At 39.3% G+C, this 20,508-nt stretch overlaps 1 protein-coding gene across 1 annotated transcript in view; it reads right to left on the reverse strand.

Moving 5' to 3' along the window:
- Positions 1-1,589: 1,589 nt before the first annotated feature.
- MYOCD (myocardin) overlaps positions 1,590-20,508 on the reverse strand; it is a 71,588-nt gene continuing 52,669 nt past the window's right edge. The window contains exons 6-12 of the mRNA XM_060253039.1: positions 19,481-19,656; positions 15,829-16,085; positions 14,768-14,921; positions 12,526-13,476; positions 11,701-11,811; positions 4,350-4,407; positions 1,590-2,325 (exon numbers count right to left, since the gene is read on the reverse strand). Of these exons, the coding sequence (XP_060109022.1) occupies positions 1,757-2,325; positions 4,350-4,407; positions 11,701-11,811; positions 12,526-13,476; positions 14,768-14,921; positions 15,829-16,085; positions 19,481-19,656 (2,276 nt within the window). The 3' untranslated portion in view covers positions 1,590-1,756. The remainder of the gene's footprint in view (positions 2,326-4,349; positions 4,408-11,700; positions 11,812-12,525; positions 13,477-14,767; positions 14,922-15,828; positions 16,086-19,480; positions 19,657-20,508) is intronic.

The following is a 20,508-nucleotide window of genomic DNA, read 5'->3' on the forward strand; positions in this document are numbered from 1 at the left end:
ACCTTTCTAAATTGCATTGCACAGATTTACAGAAGATACCAACACTTGCGAATTTTGTTGTTATTGCTAAGTGCTTGACTCGCTTAGAAGAACATGCTCCTCCTTAATCTGTGGATTCAAAGCTGTTCTCCACAAGGTTTTGCAGGGGACATAATCCGGCTTCCTACATGATGGACTCAACTCAGCAGGAAGCCCCGAACAGAGTAATGGCCAAGGCACTAGAATGTCGTGAATTTGAGTCTTGTACTGTTATGGCTGCTTCCAGTCCACAATACTGGAGGGGTTTTTTTCCCAGCAGCTGAGGAAATCAGAGGCACTTGAACATCATTTTAACGAGATCATTCCTTGCATTTGGCACTTGGCATTTGCATATGGCACAGGTGTCCGGTTGGGTTGATTTGGGGGCTGACTTCATTTTGGAGGAGGAGGGAAAAAAACAGATAGAGCCCTAAGAGAGAGTGCTGGGGTTTATCTCACAGGAAATGGACATTCTTCAGTCAAGTGCTACGTTATTGAGATACAGATAGAAGATTCAGTGGGGTTGTTTCATGTTATTGCCATTCTCTTGAATTTTGTTCTGCTTTGTCTTGCTGTAACAGGATGTTCACAGGCAGGACAGAAGGAATACGTTTGCCTTCCACTTTCAGTCTTACTGCCGGAGTTGCGTTAATTTACAGAGCAGAATCAGATGGAGCAAATGAAAACTGAAAAACCCCTACCAACAGAACAGATAATGTTTTTAAGAAGCTTTTTTCACTTGCCTGACTAATTTATGCCAAAAAACTTACCATACAATTTATTCCATTGAGGCATCGGTGTTAGTAACTGCTCTGCTTCTGATGGGGAAGACTTGGGAATCAGAAGTCACTTAAGCACTAAGTGTTTGGAGATGCACTCTACCTATTTATCCTTATTCCTAGACAGAATTGCTAGGATAGTACCTTGTACCATGAGAGACATTTCCCCGCCCCCTCACTGCAAGACCACTCCAGTAGCTATAGCTAAGGTTATATGTACTTTCTATGATAAACATTTTATTTATAAAATGATCAAATGAAGCAAAGGAAGAAAACCACATTTTGTTGGTTTCCTAAAAATAGAGGATTGCCAAATATGGCCACCTACAGATTTCTGAACTCTCTAAAACTTCACAAATCCCTAGTTTCTTGGATCTTTTAAAGTGGAATAAATTGTGCTCCAATTCTGGTGCAAATGCCTTTAAAACTAGAGGAGCAAAGCAAGGCAAGGCAGAGAATGAGATAAGTGTTCAAGGAAACCTATGATTATAGTAATGAAATAAACCCTCAATTAAGGCACACACTGCTTAATAGCAAGCTGATTTTTAAAAGAAAGAAGGCTTTCATAGATATGCTGAGGACAAAGGCTTTCCAAATAGTATGCTGAGAGTCACAAAGGGTCTGCTGGCAGTATGTTATGGTCTGCCTACAGTGGATAGTGGGATATACAGTGCATTTGATTTAGTATTTAGGATGAAATGGGCAGATACAAACCAAGTGTAGTTCCACTGCAAAAGGAACTAGGAAACCATTTCAAAGACTTCTGTGGAATCTTTTGCTTGAGGTGGCTTGTTTGTAAGTGGAATCTGTGATCATTTGTAATGAAAATGTTTATGTCCAGAGAAACACTGACTCCAGTTTCTCCTCTCTGGATGGTACGAAAACTCTGGTTTAGTCTTAGTCCCTTTTGTGAAAATCATTTACGACCGGCTACATCGCCATATGCAGGGATGATTTGTTCACCACTGTTGTAACTGCAAGTCCATGGTGCTGTTCAAGTTGAGATCGGTAACATCTAAGAAATCAATGTTGAAGATGCTGGGTCCTGTGGTGGTGAGGGGACCAAAAGCATTGGCTGAGCTAGGTGGAGTGAGATCCAGCCATTCCATTGTTTCCCAAGGAGACTCTGTGAAGCTCATGTGCAAATCAGATCCTTCATCAGAAGGAGAAAGTTGAGTCTCCATGGGTGAGAGGGGTGTTGGCAGTATCTCATGTGGTGTAAGCAGATCATCAGCAGTTTTGCTGGAAAATCCTTCCATCACCCCTTCAAAGTGAGGCTCTTCACCACCTACCTTCAGAAGGGCGATCTCATTTGTTCGTCCCAGTGGGCTGTGGGAATTTAACAAGATTTCAAGATGATTCTCATTGTTGCCAGGGCCATGTTCAAAGGACAGCTGACTTGAAGGGCCTTGCTCAAAAGCAGATGATGCTTTTAATAAGGAGGATGTACCCGAGGACCCTGAAGACATTGTTATCTGAGGCATTTTCTGAAGACAAGGACGGTCATCTTTGGCATTCGCAGGCATTTCTGTTTGCAAACCAAAAGCAATAGGAAAACAACAACTGATCAACAGTGTATATTATACCATCAATTCAGGTTGCCTCATAGCTTTCAATATTACAAAATACTGAGCACCTCCATGGTCACTTTTGTTCTCTGCAGTACTGGGATGGCCACTGGAACAGAACTGTGTGAAACACAACATGGTTTTTACAAGAGTAGCAGCAGATAAACTCTACTGTAGTTCTAGGTAAATAAAATTACATGTGATATTTTACTGGGTTAAACCAGCAAAGAATTAATGCTTGCAGTTTCTGTGAGCCTGCATAGGTTAAATAAGATATTGAAGAAGAAGATATTGGATTTATATCCCGCCCTCCACTCCAAAGAGTCTCAGAGCGGCTCACAATCTCCTTTCCCTTCCTCCCCCACAACAGACACCCTGTGAGGTGGGTGGGGCTGGAAAGGCTCTCACAGCAGCTGCCCTTTCAAGGACAACCTCTGCCAGAGCTATGGCTGACCCAAGGCCATTCCAGCAGCTGCAAGTGGAGGAGTGGGGAATCAAACCCGGTTCTCCCAGATAAGAGTCCGCACACTTAACCACTACACCAAACTGGCTCTAAGAGGAAAAGGAAATTTATGCAAGAGCTAGCAGCTAAAACAAGAAAAATGTTAATATTAGAGGAACCAAAACCATTGGCTGAGCTAGGTGGAGTGAGCTCCAGCCATCCCATTGTTTAAATAAATAACAGACAGCATAATGGTGTTGATTCAAAAGCCAATGTGAAAAACTTAGTGCATACAAAACCACAGTTGTGTGAGTGTAGGGAAAAGGTTGTCGTATTGAAATAGCAGCATCAAAGGTGGCATAAGTTACTGGAATCTGAGGGAGCTAATGCAGACCAGTGAGAACCAGCACACAGAATTTTTGAATGCCATTCTAGCAATGTATTTTATCACTTGTCAGTGTTTTGTGGTTTTTAGTACTTTCAGTGGGTGTTATTTTAAAGCAGGGGTGTCGAACTCATTTGTTATGAGGGCCGGATCTGACCTAAATAAGACCTTGTCGGGCCGGGCTGGGCCATGTGTGCATCTGTTTAGGATTAGGTAGCAGAGATATAAACTTTTTAAAGGACACAGACATACATAACTTTAAAAAAACCCTTAAAGTGAAACATGCTTAAAACATCAGCACTTGTTGGTCATAAAGGTGCTTTCTCTGTATTTCTCCCATGGGATCCAGGGAACTGGGCAAAGGAAGCTCTGGCTCTTTCCCTCCCTCCCCAGGGGACCAGGAGGAAGGAGCTTCAACCAATGGAGAAAATTGAGGTTTTGCTCCGTAGCTTCTGGCAAAGCAAGCTGAGATGCAGAAGGAAGAGAAAGGGAGAAGAAAACATGACAGCCAGTTGCTTGGGGGCCTGATAAGAGCCCTCTGGGGGGCCTGATTTGGCGCCCGGGCCACATGTTTGACACCCCTGTTTTAGAGCTTGAGGGAGAGGACAGATCATGATGGAAATGGGAGCTGTGGCCAATGGTGTTGTGTATAAGTTCCATATATATTAGTTCAAGCAAGATATTTGACCACTATTTGGTACTGGTCTTTCTGCTGCCTACCAGACTTTGTGGTCTCAGAAGAAAACATCATTGGTTCCAGTACAGATGACACAATTTCTGATCTTGGTCATTTAAAGAGTGAATCTGAATACAAACTCTAGAATTTCTCTTTTTAAAGCCTGTCGGTATAATCAGAGCTCATTTTCTGACTGTGGGAAAGGTTAAACTTCCAAGTAAAATCCAGTTTGCTTAAAATAAACTTGTCAAAATAGATGGGCACATAAGAACACTTCGTGCAACAGACAACAGGCGTACATTTAGTCTTTTTGCAACTAGCTGGCACAGGCAGCAGGCATTTGGCTCAACTAGTGCTCACTGTGACTAACTTGATGTCATAGGCACCAGGTGGTGGACAGATAAGGGTTATAGTCTTTTACTGCCCAGGGAGAACACTCCGTGTCTGCAGAGTCCTGAATCAGCCTCTGGGTTCTGCCTACCTCCAGTTTCAATAAGCACATCCAGCAGCTCATCCATTTGCTGACTTCGGGTCATCTGCTGTAACAAGAAAAGCAGGGGAAATTGCAAAAATCAGCCATTTGAGTCGACATGCCGCAAAAACAAAAATCAATTTGCATGGAAAACAGATCAGAGCTATCCAGAATGCCAAAAACCAGATTAGTCAGGCTAGTCAGTACCTTAGTAGCTTTGTAGTTATCTCTCACAAGATACCAGAGTAAAACGAAGTAGTAGTCAAGTGGCACCTTAAAGACGCACAAAGTTTTATTCAGAATGCAAGCTTCCGTGTGCTCCAAGCATCGGACGAAGAATCAGGTACAGTGAGCAGAGCTACATCTAGCTGATAGGCTGTGGTTTAGAATGCAGCCAATATCCCTATTCGAGTATATCAATACAGCTAAAAGAGAAATACATTGGATAGTGATGTTCTTGTCCACCTAATTTACTCTTTTAAATGTAAACATCATTCTAGTTTGCCATTAGAAAAAAAGGAAAAAAGAATACAATGAAATATAGTGCAAATGGGTTAAGTATACTGGATATTTGTTGGCTGTTATCTCATTACATATACTAAACCCATCTTCCACTATATTTTCATGTATTTTTCTTGCAATGGCAAACTATATGTATGTTACATGTTAAAAGGTAAATTCCTTGGATGGGAAAAACTTCTGAGAAAGAAATGCCCTCTTTTTGGCCCAGGCTTATAACAATAGAGTGATTAACAGACATTCTCACATTTTGACATATTACTGTTTCATTGCTTTCTCATGCTCATGCTACCCAGGTCAAAGGTTTGCTCAATTTGTTAATTTTACTATTCTGTCATTGGATCTTAGATTTGTACCATTTTGCATTCTAAACCACAGCCTATCAGCTAGATGTAGCTCTGCTCACTGTACCTGATTCCTTGTCCAATGAAGTGTGCTCAGAGCACACGAAAGCTTACATTCTGAATAAAACTTTGTGGGTCTTAAAGGTGCATTTTGTCTGCTGCTTTGTTCTACTGCTTCAGACCAACATGGCTGCCCACTTGGATCTAAGATACCAGAGTAGTTTCTACCAGATTATTATGCACTTCAAATATACCTTTTAATGTGCCATCTAGCTATATAAAAGCCAGAGAAGCAGCCTCAGTAGCCCTACAAATATGGAATGGAAATGCAGCTCCCCACTCTGCTTCAGACTGTCACTAGTTATATTTGCTCAACAGCAAATCCTATACAATTTAATATTAATTGTATGATTAAGATTGCAGCTCCCCTCTTCATGTCCTTGGAAGTTAGTATTTCATGTTCTCATGCCCACTTGAACAACATAGTCTTTAGGTACTTCAGACAAAGCTAAGTCATTCGCAGATCTCTGCATTTAAGATTGGTATAATCCGTGCAACAATAGTCACTGTCCTGCTGTTGTTTATGTCGTTACTTATCCAGTGATGAAGACAGAATTCAAGAATCCCTGCTTTAGCTAGGATTGAACTGGTACTCATTTCAACCTGTGGCCAAATCAGAGGTTGACTGAGTTTGAGCTTTGACTTGAATAATTTGAATTGTTTCTGCTGTAGTGAATCCACCTTTCAACCAGCAGCAATGAGTTGATTTCACTCATAAACCACAAGGAATTTTGGTGCATGAGCAGAAATTAGACCAAATAAACCCATCAAGTATAGATTAGCAAGCACTAACAAGACTTTGGAGAATTGGCAGGACTTTATGTTAATAAAGAAAAGTCAAAAATTTTGTGCAAAAATATGAAAGTAAGTAAACAAAAGGAATTGCAGAGATTAACAGGATGTGAAGTTACCCCTAAAGTAAAATATTTGGGCGTGGAAATAACAATGAAGAATATTGATTTGTTTAAAAACAATTATGAAAAGTTATGGCGTAAAATGGACAAAGATATGATAAAATGGAACAAGCTTAATCTGTCACTGCTTGGTAGAATAGCTGCAATTAAGATGAACATTTTGCCAAGAATAATGTATTTGTTTCAAACTATTCCGATTGTGAAAGACAGTAAACAATTTAATAAATGGCAAAGAAAGATTTCAGAATTTGTATGGGCCGGGAAAAAACCAAGGATTAAAATGAAAGTTTTAACAGATGCTAAAGAAAGGAGGATTTCAACTACCAGATTTAAGATTATATCATGAAGCAGTTTGTCTAGTGTGGATAAAAGATTGGGTGACACTGTTGAATAAAAAACTTTTAACGTTGGAAGGTCATGGAAATAAATTCGGCTGGCACGCTTATATGTACTATGGAAAGAAAAAGTCGGATGGTTTTTTGTCTCACCATTATATAAGAAATAACCTACTAAATATTTGGATGAAGTACAAGAAATATGGCGATGAGAGAAAACCACTATGGATAGTGCCAGCAGAAGTAATAAGAATAACAGCTGAGACAGGAGAGGAAAAAGGGATGTCATATAATCAATTACTAAAAATACAAAGCGGTAAAATAGAATTGAAAACTGCTGAAGAGTTGAATAATAAATATGATTGGTTTCAAATGCAACAAATAAAAAGATTGGTGGAAAGAGATGTTAAAACTGAAGGATAAGACAAGAACAAACAAAAGGAAAAAGTTCTGCTTGGAGATAATGAAAAATTAATTTCGAAAATCTAGAAGTTACTTTTAAAATGGTCTACTGAAGATGAAGTAGTGAAATCTCAAATGATTAAGTGGGCAATTAATGTAAATAAAGAAATACAGATGAACACATGGGAATATTTGTGGAAGAACTCTATGAAACTCTCAACATGTCAGAGTATTAAAGAAAACTGTTTTAAGATGATGTACAGATGGGAGGCTACCAGTCTGGGAATCAAGCCGGGCTGACGTCCCCTGAATAAGGGGAACTTAATTTTCTGTTCAGGGTAGTAAAAAGCCTTTCTTTTGGCTTTCTGCCTACATTTCTCAGTTAGAGATTTGTCCAGGATAAGCGCAGCAACTCTAAGGCGGTTAACCTCGGCTGATAAAAGATCTCGGAGGAGATGTTTTTGAGGACCACCGAAGAAGAGTGGCATTTTCATCACCTACAGAAGATTATAGAGCCATTTAATTGGCTTAAGCCTGTCAAGATCCCATTCTCTTTTGGAACTGATAAACATCTGAAACTTGAGAAGACCGAAGTTTAAGCTGCATAGCTGTAAAGAGGTACTTGATTATAATCTCTCGCTCCGGGACTTTTTTAAACTAATCTAAATGACTTTGGAAGGTGGGAAAGATTGAATAACAAAGACGAGGAAGTGAAGAAGAGAAAGCTTAAAATTTGGACTCTGTTAAATTAAGGGCTTTGTTAGAAATTGTGAAATAAATGAATTGTTTTGAATACCTGTGGTGACTGATGGAGGCATCGGCGTCACAGCTCTGCACTCTCTACAATCAACATAACAAGCACTTCAAAGATCACGATAATTGGAGAACATTGAGAACGTGAACTGGGGCCTAGAGAAGTAGGAAGTAAAGACTGAAATGAGATTGACAAAGATTGTGAGATTTGGATACCATTGAGAACGAGATTTGGAGCCTAGCACAACAGGAAGCAGTAAAGGTGAGGACCAAGAAGAAGGCCTACGCTAGGAATTTTAACCATAAATTGGATCGCCATTTTGAAGAGAAGAAAATTGTCAAAAACTGTCAAAATTTAATATTTAAGCTTAGCAAGGTAGGAGAATGGCGAAATTAGTCTCATTTTAAAGGGCAAGATCTAAGCTATTAGATTTGGTGTTTGATTTTAGACTTTGAGACTTTAAATTTTTTGAAGGCTTTTTTTATGTCAGAAGAAAGACAAACTCATGCAAGAGCCCACTCTCTGGATAGAATGCAAGGTCAATTAGATGCAATGGAAGCTAGGATTATGAAGGGTGTGGAGAAGATGTTAACATCTTGTAAAAAAGAACTTAAGAAGGACATTGGAGATCTTAAAAAAGAAATGGAGGATTTCAAAAATGAAGTTCTGGTAGTGACAAACAGAGTCAAGGATGTTGAAGAGAAAGTTAATGTACATGCTTCCACCTTATTAAAGTTGCAAGAGAAGGTAACAGTACGTGACTGCAGACTGATGAAACGTCAAGTGCGTCTGAGAGGAGTACCTGAAGGGGAGGGAACTGATTTAATGGAATATATGGTGAAAATAATTGCTGATTTTTTGGAGGAAGATCCTGAAAGGTCTAGAAACATGTTTGACAGTATGTACAGAGTTAATTCATCATGTGCAAAAGATAAAGGCCTACCAAGAGATATAGTCATAAAATTAAGGACAAAAGACATGGCAGGGAAAATTCTGAATAAAAACTTCCAAAAGACTTTGATAGTGGAAGGGAGCAGAGTTAGAATAATGAAAGAGCTGCCAAGACAAGTGATAAATGACAGGAAGAAATATAAGAAACTGACAGAGAAGCTGTGGGAACGAGATACAGATGGATAATACCTGAAGGTTTGAGCTTTGAGTTACGTGGAAGAAGGATTACAATAAGGAATGAGCAGGAGATGTGTAGCTTGAAGAAAATAAAGACTTTGCACCATAATGGATTACAAATTACTATCTTGGAATGTAAATGGACTAAATTCACCACAAAAAAGAAAAGCAACATTTCATTGGATTAAAAAACAAAAGTGTAATATAATTTGTCTACAGGAAGTTCATATACAACAAAAAGATTACAAATTTTTATGGAATAAACAATTGGGGTTGGAATTTTTTTCATTGGTGGAATAAAAGAAAAGGGGTGTGGTTTTTTTATATTAAGGAACAATTAGAGCCAAAATTGATATTTAAAGATAAAGATGGAAGATATGTGGCAGTGGAAGTAATGATTAATGCAAAGAAAACGTTATTAGGACTATATACACCAAATGGTGCAAAATATGTTTTTTTTAAAGACATTTATTGACAGTTGGATGAAGTGTCCTATGACCAGATCTTGATGATGGGTGATTTTAATGGAACAATACAAAATAATATAGATAGGTCTGGCCAAAAGGGCAATAACAAAGAAGGGAAACTACCAAAATCTTTTTTTGAGTTGGTGAAACAAGAAAGTTTGGAAGATATTTGGAGAAAATTTAACCCTGAAGTAAGAGACTATACCTTTTTTTCAGCAGGACATAATACTTTTTCTAGAATTGATATGTTATGGGGTTCTAAAAATTTAGGCCTCATAACTAGAAAAGTAGAGATTCTGCCAAAGATATGTGCAGATCATAATCCAATATTTTGGGCCACAAAATTGCAAAGGAAAACAAGAAGATGGAGAATAAATGAAGATTTGTTACAAGATAAAGAAATTGTGACATTTCTAGAAAAGAAAACCATAGCTTTTTTCCAAATAAATGATACTTACAAAGCGATAATGAGAGGAATATTGATTACATTGAATAATAAAGATAAGAGGGCAAAAGAAAAACAGATGTTGGACATTCAAAATGAAATAAAGAAAAAAGAAGGGAAACTGAGAAAAAGACCAGGGGAAAAAAATAATAAAGGAAATTACTATATTACAAACTCAAATGAGACATTTGTTGAATAAAGAATTGGAATGGAATTTGAAAAATTTGCAACAGAAATCATTTGAAGGTGTGAACAATCCTGGAAAGTATTTAGCCTAGCAATTGAAGAGAAAGAAAGAAAATAAAATTATTAATAAAATTGTGGCTAATGGAAAAGAGATAGTAGACCAAGAAGGAATAAAAAGGGAATCTTTCAAATATTATGCAAATTTATTCAAAGGTGTGAAAATAAAAGAAGAAAAAATGGAGGCGTATTTACAAAATATTAAAATAGCACCCTTGACTGAATATATGGAAAAGATTTTGAATGATCCAATAGAAAAAATTGAAATTGAAGCAGCAATCAATGTAATGAAAGTGGGTAAGGCTCCTGGACCAGATGGATATACAGCTAAATTTTATAAAACCTTTAAAGAAGAGATAGTACCAAAATTGCAAAAATTGATGAATACGATAAGAACAAAAGGAAAAATTCCAAATACTTGGAAAGAAGCTGTAATCTCGTTGATCCCTAAGGAAGATAGAGATGTCACAAATGTAAAGAATTATAGACCAATTTCACTATTAAATAATGACTATAAGATATATACAAGAATCTTGGCAGAACGACTTAAACAATATTTGATTAATTTTATAAAAGAAGACCAAGCTGGATTTCTCCCTAAAAGACAAATAAGAGACAATATAAAAACAGTTGTAAATATTGCAGAATACTATGAGAAACATCCAGAAAAAGAGGTGGCATTATTTTTTGTGGATGCAGAGAAAGCCTTTGATAATTTGAACTGGGACTTTATGTTTGCAGTAATGGAAAAGATAAATCTTGGAGAACATTTTATAAGAATGACAAAAGCAATATATATGGAACAGCATGCAAAGTTGTGTATAAATGCAGATCTTACAAATGATATGAAGGTGAGCAAAGGTACAAGACAAGGATGTCCGCTTTCACCATTGTTGTTTATAATGACTCTTGAAATTTTGCTAAGGCAAATACAAGATGATAAAGGAATAGAAGGACTGAAAATCAGAGGATTCTCTTATAAATATAGAGCATTTGTGGATGACATTATGTTTATAACTGAAAATCCGATACAAGTGATACCTTTGTTAGCTAAGATAAAAGAATATGGAGAATTGGCTGGACGTAAATACGTAAATAAAGAAAAATTGAAATTTCTATGTAAAAATATGCAACTAAATAAACAGAAAGAACTGCAGAGACTGACGGGGTGTGAAGTTACCTCTAAAGTTAAATATTTGGGTTTAGAGATAACGATGAAGAATATTGATCTGTACAAAAACAATTATGAAAAGTTATGGCGCAAGATGGAAGAAGATATGGTGAAATGGAATAAACTTAATTTGTCTTTGTTGGGTAGGATTGCTGCAATTAAGATGAATATTTTGCCAAGCATAATGTATTTGTTTCAAACTATTCCGATTGTGAAAGACAGTAAACAATTTAATAAATGGCAAAGGAAGATTTCAGAATTTGTATGGGCTGGGGAAAAGCCAACGATCAAGATGGAAATTTTAATAGATGCTAAAGAGAGGGGAGGATTTCAGCTTCCAGATTTAAGACTATATCATGATGCGGTTTGTTTGGCATGGATAAAGGATTGGGTGATGTTGTTAAATAAAAAACTTTTTAATGTTGGAAGCTCATGAAAACAAGTTCGGCTGGCATGTTTATATGTATTATGGGGGAAAAAGATGGATGGGGTTTTTTTCTCATTGAAATTTATTACCATATGTTACTAATAAAATTGTTTGAAATAGAAGCATAGATTAGCAAGCACTGGACAGTTACCTGCTTCACTGCATCAGCATATGGTGGAGGTTTTCCTTCTGGAAGGGCAATATTTGACTTACAGAAGCTGGGTGACAGAATAGAATACTTCTGTCCTCCCTGTGTTGGCATCTACAGAGAAGGCAAGTTAATCACAGAAATCCACAATTAGTTGAGCAAAAGCTGTGCAGCTTTATAACGACATCAAAAAGCCTCCAGACTTGAATTTATCTCTTACCTATGGGGCAGAGCTGTCAATGAATGGAAACCTGAGAAAACAGCAAAGGATGTGCACCCCATCCCCCTACTTTGTTTATCCTTGGACATAGCCTTTCTTAACTTTCACCTAAGAAAGCTTCCCTGCCTCAGAATCCTTAACAGAAAATTCAAGTAGTTTTACTTCTGTCAAGCAGCCTGATTTGGGGGATTCTTGTCTTGTGTGGATGGGGAAGACTTATAGGGGCACAAAGACTATAATTATCTGTACAGAGTTTATCATTAATGAGAAATGCCATAGTGATCACTGAATTCCACCTCTGGCAGATTAAGGACAGGATAAGAAATCTTTTCCAGCTATAGCATGTTCATGCACAGCTGCGCACTCTTCTGCAATGCCTTCTCATACTCCTGAGTTCTAAAATGCTGTGAAGGTGAAAGTAACATTACCACTTGCTAGCAAGAGAGAGAGTCAAGCTACTTCCTAGGGCCACCAAGATTCAGGAGAATTCAGAACCTTCCTGCTCATGCTACACTCTGCCTGGTTCTATGACATGAATTTGCCTTTGAACTTTCATCCCTTTATCAGCCACAACACCAACCCAATAAAAAGCACACATGAGTGCTTACCGGAGTGCTGTGTAGATGGCTGTTAGCCTGTGGAGAACTGCTGCGCCCTTCACCTTGAGTGTTAGGGGACACCGAGAGGACGTAATGACTGTTCGGTGAGGGTGGAAGGCTGATGTGTTGCGGGCTCTTTGCTGTCTCTAGTGGTGAATGCTGGGGAGAGCACTGTGGGCTTAGAAGTGTGGAGGACAGTATACCATTTTGCCTGGAAGAGTCCATGCAATGGGTATTTGGAAGGCAGGGAAGCTGAGGCAGCTCACAATTAGTCAGTGTGTCAGAGCTGCTAGTTTGCCCTTTCAAGACAGTTTGCTTGGATGCGAATGGACAGCTGGACACTGTGTTTTCTTGCTTGATTGAAAAGGCAAAGAAATGTTCAGAGGTTTGCTTCTCCTCCACTCCATGGCTCCTTTTGCGCTTCTGGAGTTGCATCCTCAGCTCTTCCACTTGCCTCTGCTCTTGCTGCAATTTCCAGGTGAGCTCATTGATGACCTTTTGTTTCTCCACCAGCATCTTGTCTTTCTCTGTGTCGACTCTTTCCACGTCAAGCTGGATGCCAGCTCCATTAATGCTCCCTATGAAACTCTCTTCACACCCACTCTGCACAGGAGAAGGATGCAAAACAAACTGTGGGGATGACATGGGTCCTTCATTGAAAGTGTCTGGTAAGGAACCATTCACTGACAGGTCAGAAGAAGCCGGGGAGATGGGTGGCGTGGAACTGGTGCTGCCAAAGTGGTAAAAGCCATTGGATAGCAGACTGGCTGAGGACCGGGATTGGTAGCTGCACAGAGAACTCGTTGGAGTCACTGGGAAGGTGACAGTAGTTATTTCACTGAAGCTGGGCACTGAACCCCCACCGCATTCTTGGAAAGGCCTCAGACGTTCCATCAGGGCTGTTTTTGTACCAGATACAGGAAGGCCCCTTATTCGGAGCTGTTGCCTCAACTCTGATACCTGAAAAGAAAGCCCTTTTTGTCAGCGTTAGGGTCTCAATTTGCTTCAGGTTTGTGGGAAAGTAGCATCCTGACTGAATCAAGCTGGCCTATTCTGACTTATCTATCAGGTTCTTATATAATCAATCTGGTTTAGTTTAAGTACTATAGAATTTAGTACAGAAATAACTATCATTGGTGCCCCAAAGCAGAAAACATACAAGGTGCTGCAAAAATCATACTTAACCTTCAATGTTTGAAATTAACATTAGCTGTCATTATTTGATATTATTTGATATTTCTTTCGATGACTTTCACTTATTTGAATTAGCAGGGAGCCTAAGCCAGAACAGTTCTTAAATTCCAGGGGTATGACTGGAAGGCATGGAGCAATTTTACTAAGCTGCTCTAACTGGTGCCTTGATAGGAGGCCACCAAGAAGTCCTATGTCAGCTGCTTTGAGTTCCATGGTAGAAATGGGAGAGATGTAAAACATTCAAGCATAATGTTTCTGCTCTTGGTTGCAAATCCTTGTACCAAATAATAAATATAGGTATGTTTAATGACTTCCGATGATACATGGGAGATAGGTAAACAATCTTGATAAGTATCGTTAGAAGAAATAACAGAATAATTTCCTTTAATGAATGCATCTATTAGCCTCTTCAGCTTCCTGTGGTTTCCTAAGACCTAAATGCCTTTTCAATCCTACGCTCCCGCCCCCCACAAGTTGCTTACACACAAAACAGTCATCAAATTGTACACCATTTTTTAACACTTGTAAAAGAAAACACTTCAAGAAATATTTAGCTGTGCCATTTTATGCATAACATTGTGGTGGCAGAATTAAGTTTTATCCGTGCAGAATCTGGGAGTTTTGAATACAGAATTATGGAAACCCAAGAGAACAGATGGATAACAGCAGAATTTTTTAAAACCTGGTTACCAGTATTGGTCTCTGAACTAAATGTAGTCCTATTGTAAGGTCCATGCATGATTCCTGTAACCAGTCAGCCAATTGCCTATTGATTTCAGATGTTGGTCACAGTGTATCTGTGCATCTTCCAGCTCTACAGCAGTTCATGGCAGACATCAGGAAACCATGTGGTAGCCACCTAAAAATCTGACTTCCATCCTGCCTGTAAGCAGATGGAAGGTGGCCGTCCTTAACCTTCACTGCAGTTTCGTGCAGCGTTACCACTCAACCATTTCCCTGGATTTCCCAGTGACTGCTGAATGACTGCAATGGTGGTTTTAGCTACCACCTCCTCTCATGAAAAGTTTTGATTTACTGTCCAACATACAACACTCACTTTTAGATCATCCAGATTGGATGGCAAAGGACCTGGTTTAAGAGCAGAAATGCAAGGCTGTCCTGAAAAGGTGCCTTTTACAGGAGAAAGAGAACTGTTAGCAGCAGCTGTTGGGGAAGAGTTTGCAGTTTTGACCACTTGCGCATTGGACTGCCTGAAAAAAGAAAAGAACAGAATTTTAAAAATCAGTATCCCTGTTTGTGTGTTTTTGTGATGTCAGAAGGGAGCACTGCAGCCCATGTGATATCACCTGCTCATCCAGCTGCTTCAACTTTAAAGGTATCTAAAATAAAACTTGTTCAAGAGATGGTAATGCTACTCCTCTCTTAGTGAAAGCTTTTAAGGATCTGGCTACTGTGAGATAAGTAATTTTTACTCTATAAGCATGAATTTACTCTCTCACTTGCCATAACGATTTCCTTGAAAAAAAGGAAAGGAAAGGTCCCCTGTGCAAGTACCAGTTGTTTCCAACTTTGGGGTGACGTTGCTTTCACAGCTTTTTCACAGCAGACTTTTAACGGGGTGGTTTGCCATTGCCTTCCCCAGTCTTTTACAGTCCCCCCCCCCCCCCCGCAAGCTGGGTACTCATTTTACCGACCTCGGAAGGATGGAAGGCTGAGTCAACCTTGGGACGGCTACCTGAATCTAGCTTCCGCCGGAATCGAACTCAGGTCGTGAGCAGAGAGTTCAGACCACGGTACTGCAGTACTGCTGCTTTACCACTCTGCGCCACGGGGCCGCTTAAGATTTCCTTGAAGTACTCCCATAAATCAGCTACACTTCTGGACCATGAAGACAGGCCTGTTTCATTTGCCTAATTTTGTATTGTTCAGCTGTGTGCTAACTCCATAAACTTTTAGGCAGAACAAATGGAGACGCTTACGAATTTCAACAGCACACCTTTCATCAATTGAACTGAAACATGCCTAACTCTAACTCTAAAAGTACCAAAATGTGTTGAGAGAAAATAATCATAACTTGACTTCTATAACAAGAAAAAGACGAAGGAATTGTAGGTGGGGTAGGGCATTGCTATAGGAGCTGCTTCCATCACCACTCACTTCAGCTGACTAGAATGAGAGCCAGAGTAGCTGAAATGCTGATGGTGTTGGTGCTGCTGCTGCTGACTGAGGATCTGGAGCTGCAGGAAGAGCTGCTGCTGCTGAAGGAGCCTTGCGTAGGCAGAGTCCATGGGTGGAGGAGACTTCTCGGCTTTCTGGTCAGGAGGAATGTACTGGTGATATTTAAGCTTCTTCACTTTCGGCTTTGATTCCTTAGGCTTTTTGTGGCGGTTCTTGCTGTCACTTGATGATTTCGACTGTACAACAAGAATTCAGTAAGTGAGCCATATACATACTTAGATGGGCGGGTTAAGATGTCCCAACCAATTAGTCACTTGAGTGAACTACAGTGCTCAATCCATCAGCATCTCTTTGAAGCCTATCACATTTTTCTGGACTCCAAATAAAGCTCTCTGGTTGCATCAGGATCATACATACCAACATAAGAGAGGCCATACTAAGAGCTGGTTCTCACTGGCCTTTAGGCAAGTGCAAAATATATGGGCCCTAAGTTTTGAATTACACTAACGGTTTTTAAAATACCTTATACAGGAAACCTACTGACAGACAAACATACCTGCATGCCTCCAGCTACCATCCCAAACATACCAAACGATCCATTGTATACAGCCAGGCTCTACGCTAAAGCCGCATTTGCTCCAATCCTACTGACAGAGATTCTCACCTGAGGGATCTACAAAAAACCTTTTTGGAACTAAAGTACCCACATTATGAAGTCAAAAAACAGATTAACAAAGCCAGAATGATACCCAGAGAAAACCTGTTACAAGACAGACCTCAAAGAGACAATAACAAAACACCACTAGTGGTCACACACAGCTCTCAACTGAAAACAGTTCAACGTATCATCAACAACTTACAACCTGTATTGGACAGGGACAGCTCTCTTTCAAAAGTACTGGGGGGGGGGTAAACCTTTCCTTGTACACAGACAGCTCCCCAATCTCAAACAACTCCTCACCCACAATAATACAACATTGCATCTGAGCATGAACACCGGTACCAGAGCTTGCAATAAACCCAAGCGCCAACTTTGCTGCCACATACACCCAGACAACACAGTCACTGGGCCTAACAGCATTAACTACACCATCTCAGGCTCATTCACTTGTTCATCTTCCAACATTATATATGCCATTAAATGCCAACAATGCCCTTCAGTTCTCTACATAGGGCAAACAGGACAAACTCTACGCCAAAGGAGAAATGGACACAAATCTGACATTAGGAATTACAGAACTGAGAAACCAGTTGGAGAACACTTTAACCTTCCTGAGCATTCAATGGGTGACCTCAAAGTAGCTGTTTTACTGCAAAGGAACTTCAAGAACAGAATGGAGAGAGAAATTGCTGAATTACAAATTATGAAACTTGGAACAAACACCTCCCCAGAACTGAACAGGGATATTGATTTTTTATCTCATTACATACACTAAACCAATTCTCACTTAGTATAGCTATACATCCACAGTATTCCAATGTATTTCTCTTTTAGAACAGTGTAACAGAATAATTTTTTTGTATTGACATACTCAAATAAGGGATATGGGCTGTTTATCTCATTGCATATACTAACCCAACTTCCACTATATTTTAATGTACCCTGTTTTTCTAATGGCTAATATGTATTTCTCTTTTAGAACAGTATATCAGAATATTGGGGGGGAGGGGTTGTATTGACAGACTCAAATGGGGGATATTGGCTGTTTATCTTGTTACATATACTAACCCATCCTCCACTGTATTTTAATGTATTCCTTTATTTTCTCTAATGGCAAACTAATATGATGCTATAACCTCTTGAGTAACTATGCCCTTGATTTAAACCCAAAACTAACAAAGCCAGAATGTTAACCAGATTTATGGCACCACATCTGACCTACGACATTAGTCTGCTTTTTATCACCCTCCGATGTTTTTTCAGCCCAGTTAACAACATTAGCTAACAAACACAGACCCCAATTTGTGATTCTTTTAATCTGCTAAAAACATTCTCATGATTCTGCATACCAACTCACTGCCCACTTCTATTAAGAATTGCTGCTTTCCATTCCCATTTCATCTGATGAAGTCCGCTTAGAGCATACGAAAGCTTACATTCTGAATAAAACTTAGTTGGTCTTAAAGGTACAACTTGTCTGCTGCTTTGTTCTAATTTGTTGATACTTATTTATTTAAAATAAATAAATAAAATAAATATTCATTTAAAATAAAAAAAAATCTCCCTAGAAGCAGTTTTTGGTGTTTTAGATTGACATTAATCATTGTGTATTTATACTACTTTTCTTCCCAAGCTGTGAGAAGGCAAGGCCGTACCTTCGCTGCCGTGGCAATATGGACAAGGGGTGGCCGTTGCCCATTCAGGTCTTTTAGACTTTTGGTTTGGGTGCTCTGAGATGTCACATCAGCTGGATCATTTTCAGAGGCACTGGAATGATCCTGAAAGAAGCAGCCCACTGAATATACTTTTACAAATAATGACCATTAATATGCAGACATTTGAGAAGTCTATTGATAGGCATTTTCAGAGACACACACAGGAATGGCCCACAGCACCAGTCCCTCTGGTTCAGATCTAGTTGTTTTTGCACACTTTATTCAACCCTTTCTCTCATAATTGAGAGGAATTAACTACATTCCTTAAAATAGACAGCTAAATTTTGTTCACCAAGATATAAATAGAGATCATGTTCATTGTACTGAGGAAAGGGGAATATCATCAAACACAGCAGGCAGCCTTACTGCTCCCTTGTTTTCTGCATGCTGGATATTGTGGTGGGCTTACTTTTAACTATACACACCAGATGTACCGAAACATTACATTGATAGAACAAGGCCCATGGTTTGAGATTTAGCAGATATTCACATGCTCAAACTGCATGTCCGTTTAAAATACAATTGTGTGGAGACAGCTCAGTGTTGGAAGCCACTGGTGTGAATTTCTCTTCAGCAGTTTCTCTGTGCATGTCATTGATTGGCTGGACCCTACACCATCACAAAGAACCCTTCATCACAATTTTGCATTTTAATGAATTTCTTTCCCCTTAATAAGGCAATGATAGATGGACAAGTGGCACATTTAAAAGCATACCTTGTACATTTGATGTGTATGTTTTAAAAAATGTTTTTAACGTTCCAAAAGCCTGACAACTCTCCTGAAGCATGAAGGATATGGCAACACCTCGCAACAGAATTCCCAAGTGTTCGACCACTGTGATAACAGTGACACTGATTGCAGTATGACAGGTACAGTGTGCTGAAGATGGCAGCGTGTGTCATGCTAGCAGGACAAAGCTTTCAAAGAAACAGGAGCGGAAAACCTCCATGAATTGCAGGTGGAAACAATGACCAATGGCAGATGCGATTAATTTGGGAATCTCCCGCATAGTGGCTGTAACTATACTGAGGACTGATCCTCCACGGGGATCTGTCATGATGTTTCTGTCACCCCTTGGAAATATGCAGTACAGCTTGAACTTGCAGACGCCCATCCACACAATCAGCCAATTGTCATTTATTTCCATTATGTGCTTGACTTCATAAAAGCACTGAGCTCTTTTAACTACAATGTGGTGGCTCATATTTCCGGTATGGGGTTATGTAGTTGACCTGGACATCCTTAACATTTTACCTGAGCTGACCCTGACATTGAGGGGAACACTGTTTCTGAAATGTTGGTTCCTGCTGCTGATTCTGTGGATCCCTCAGAATCCTCACTTCTGGCTTGCTCTGGGGACATCCCATCGTTGCTGCTGTCTTCTTCAAAAGCAAAGGCATCTGAGGATTTTGAGAACGTCACCTGGGTATCTTAGGTAAGAAGGTAAGTAGGAAAAAAGGGACACACTATCAAGAGTGTTGCAAATAGTGCAGAATTCCCCACAACAGTACAAATAGCAGACCAGGTAATTATTTTCACATGTTAGTATATACATGTGTACACTTTCCCCCACCCCACCCCAACCCCTGATAAGGGATCAGATAAGAGACCACAATCTGTCATGATTTTCTCAAGCCCCAAACTAATTGCCCAGGATCCTTGAAATAAAGTTGAACATGACAACTAAACAGTCAGCTATCATAGCATAGTATAAATTGAGGAAGAAGGAATCCTAAAGCTAGGTTCTAAAAAAAAAAAAATCTAAACTCAACAATTGGAATAAAATAAAATGCAATTCTCTGGCTGTAATGAGAGCAGAGATTAAGCATGCTAAATATTCAACCCTAAAAACACTTTCCTTTTGAGTCAGCAACAAGAGAATTTCGCACTAGACCTTTAATCCTAGTTTAGCCCTGTCCCCAAGCTAACATTCTACACTAAAATAATAGAATCATAGAGTCACAGAGTTGGTTTCTCTGATTCTAATGTAGAATGTCAGTTTGGGGGTGGAGTTAAACCAAGATTAAAGGTCTAGTGTGAAATTGGTCTGAATAAAATTCATGTGGACCTGCTTAGGATTGTTATCTAAGGCTTAGATCCAGTAACGCAAAGGCACGAACAAATGGGGTTAATGCAGTTCTACTTGCACATGATATTGTTGAGCACCTAGCACTTTCCTCCTGATCTATTATAGTGTCCAGAAAATTTTGTGCTGGATCCAACCAACGGTCAAATTCTGCTTATGTACTGCTGAATTTCCTATTGGATCCTGATCTTTCAGC

This window comes from Heteronotia binoei, chromosome 13, assembly GCF_032191835.1.
Source record: "Heteronotia binoei isolate CCM8104 ecotype False Entrance Well chromosome 13, APGP_CSIRO_Hbin_v1, whole genome shotgun sequence".
NCBI classification, from domain to species: domain Eukaryota; kingdom Metazoa; phylum Chordata; class Lepidosauria; order Squamata; family Gekkonidae; genus Heteronotia; species Heteronotia binoei.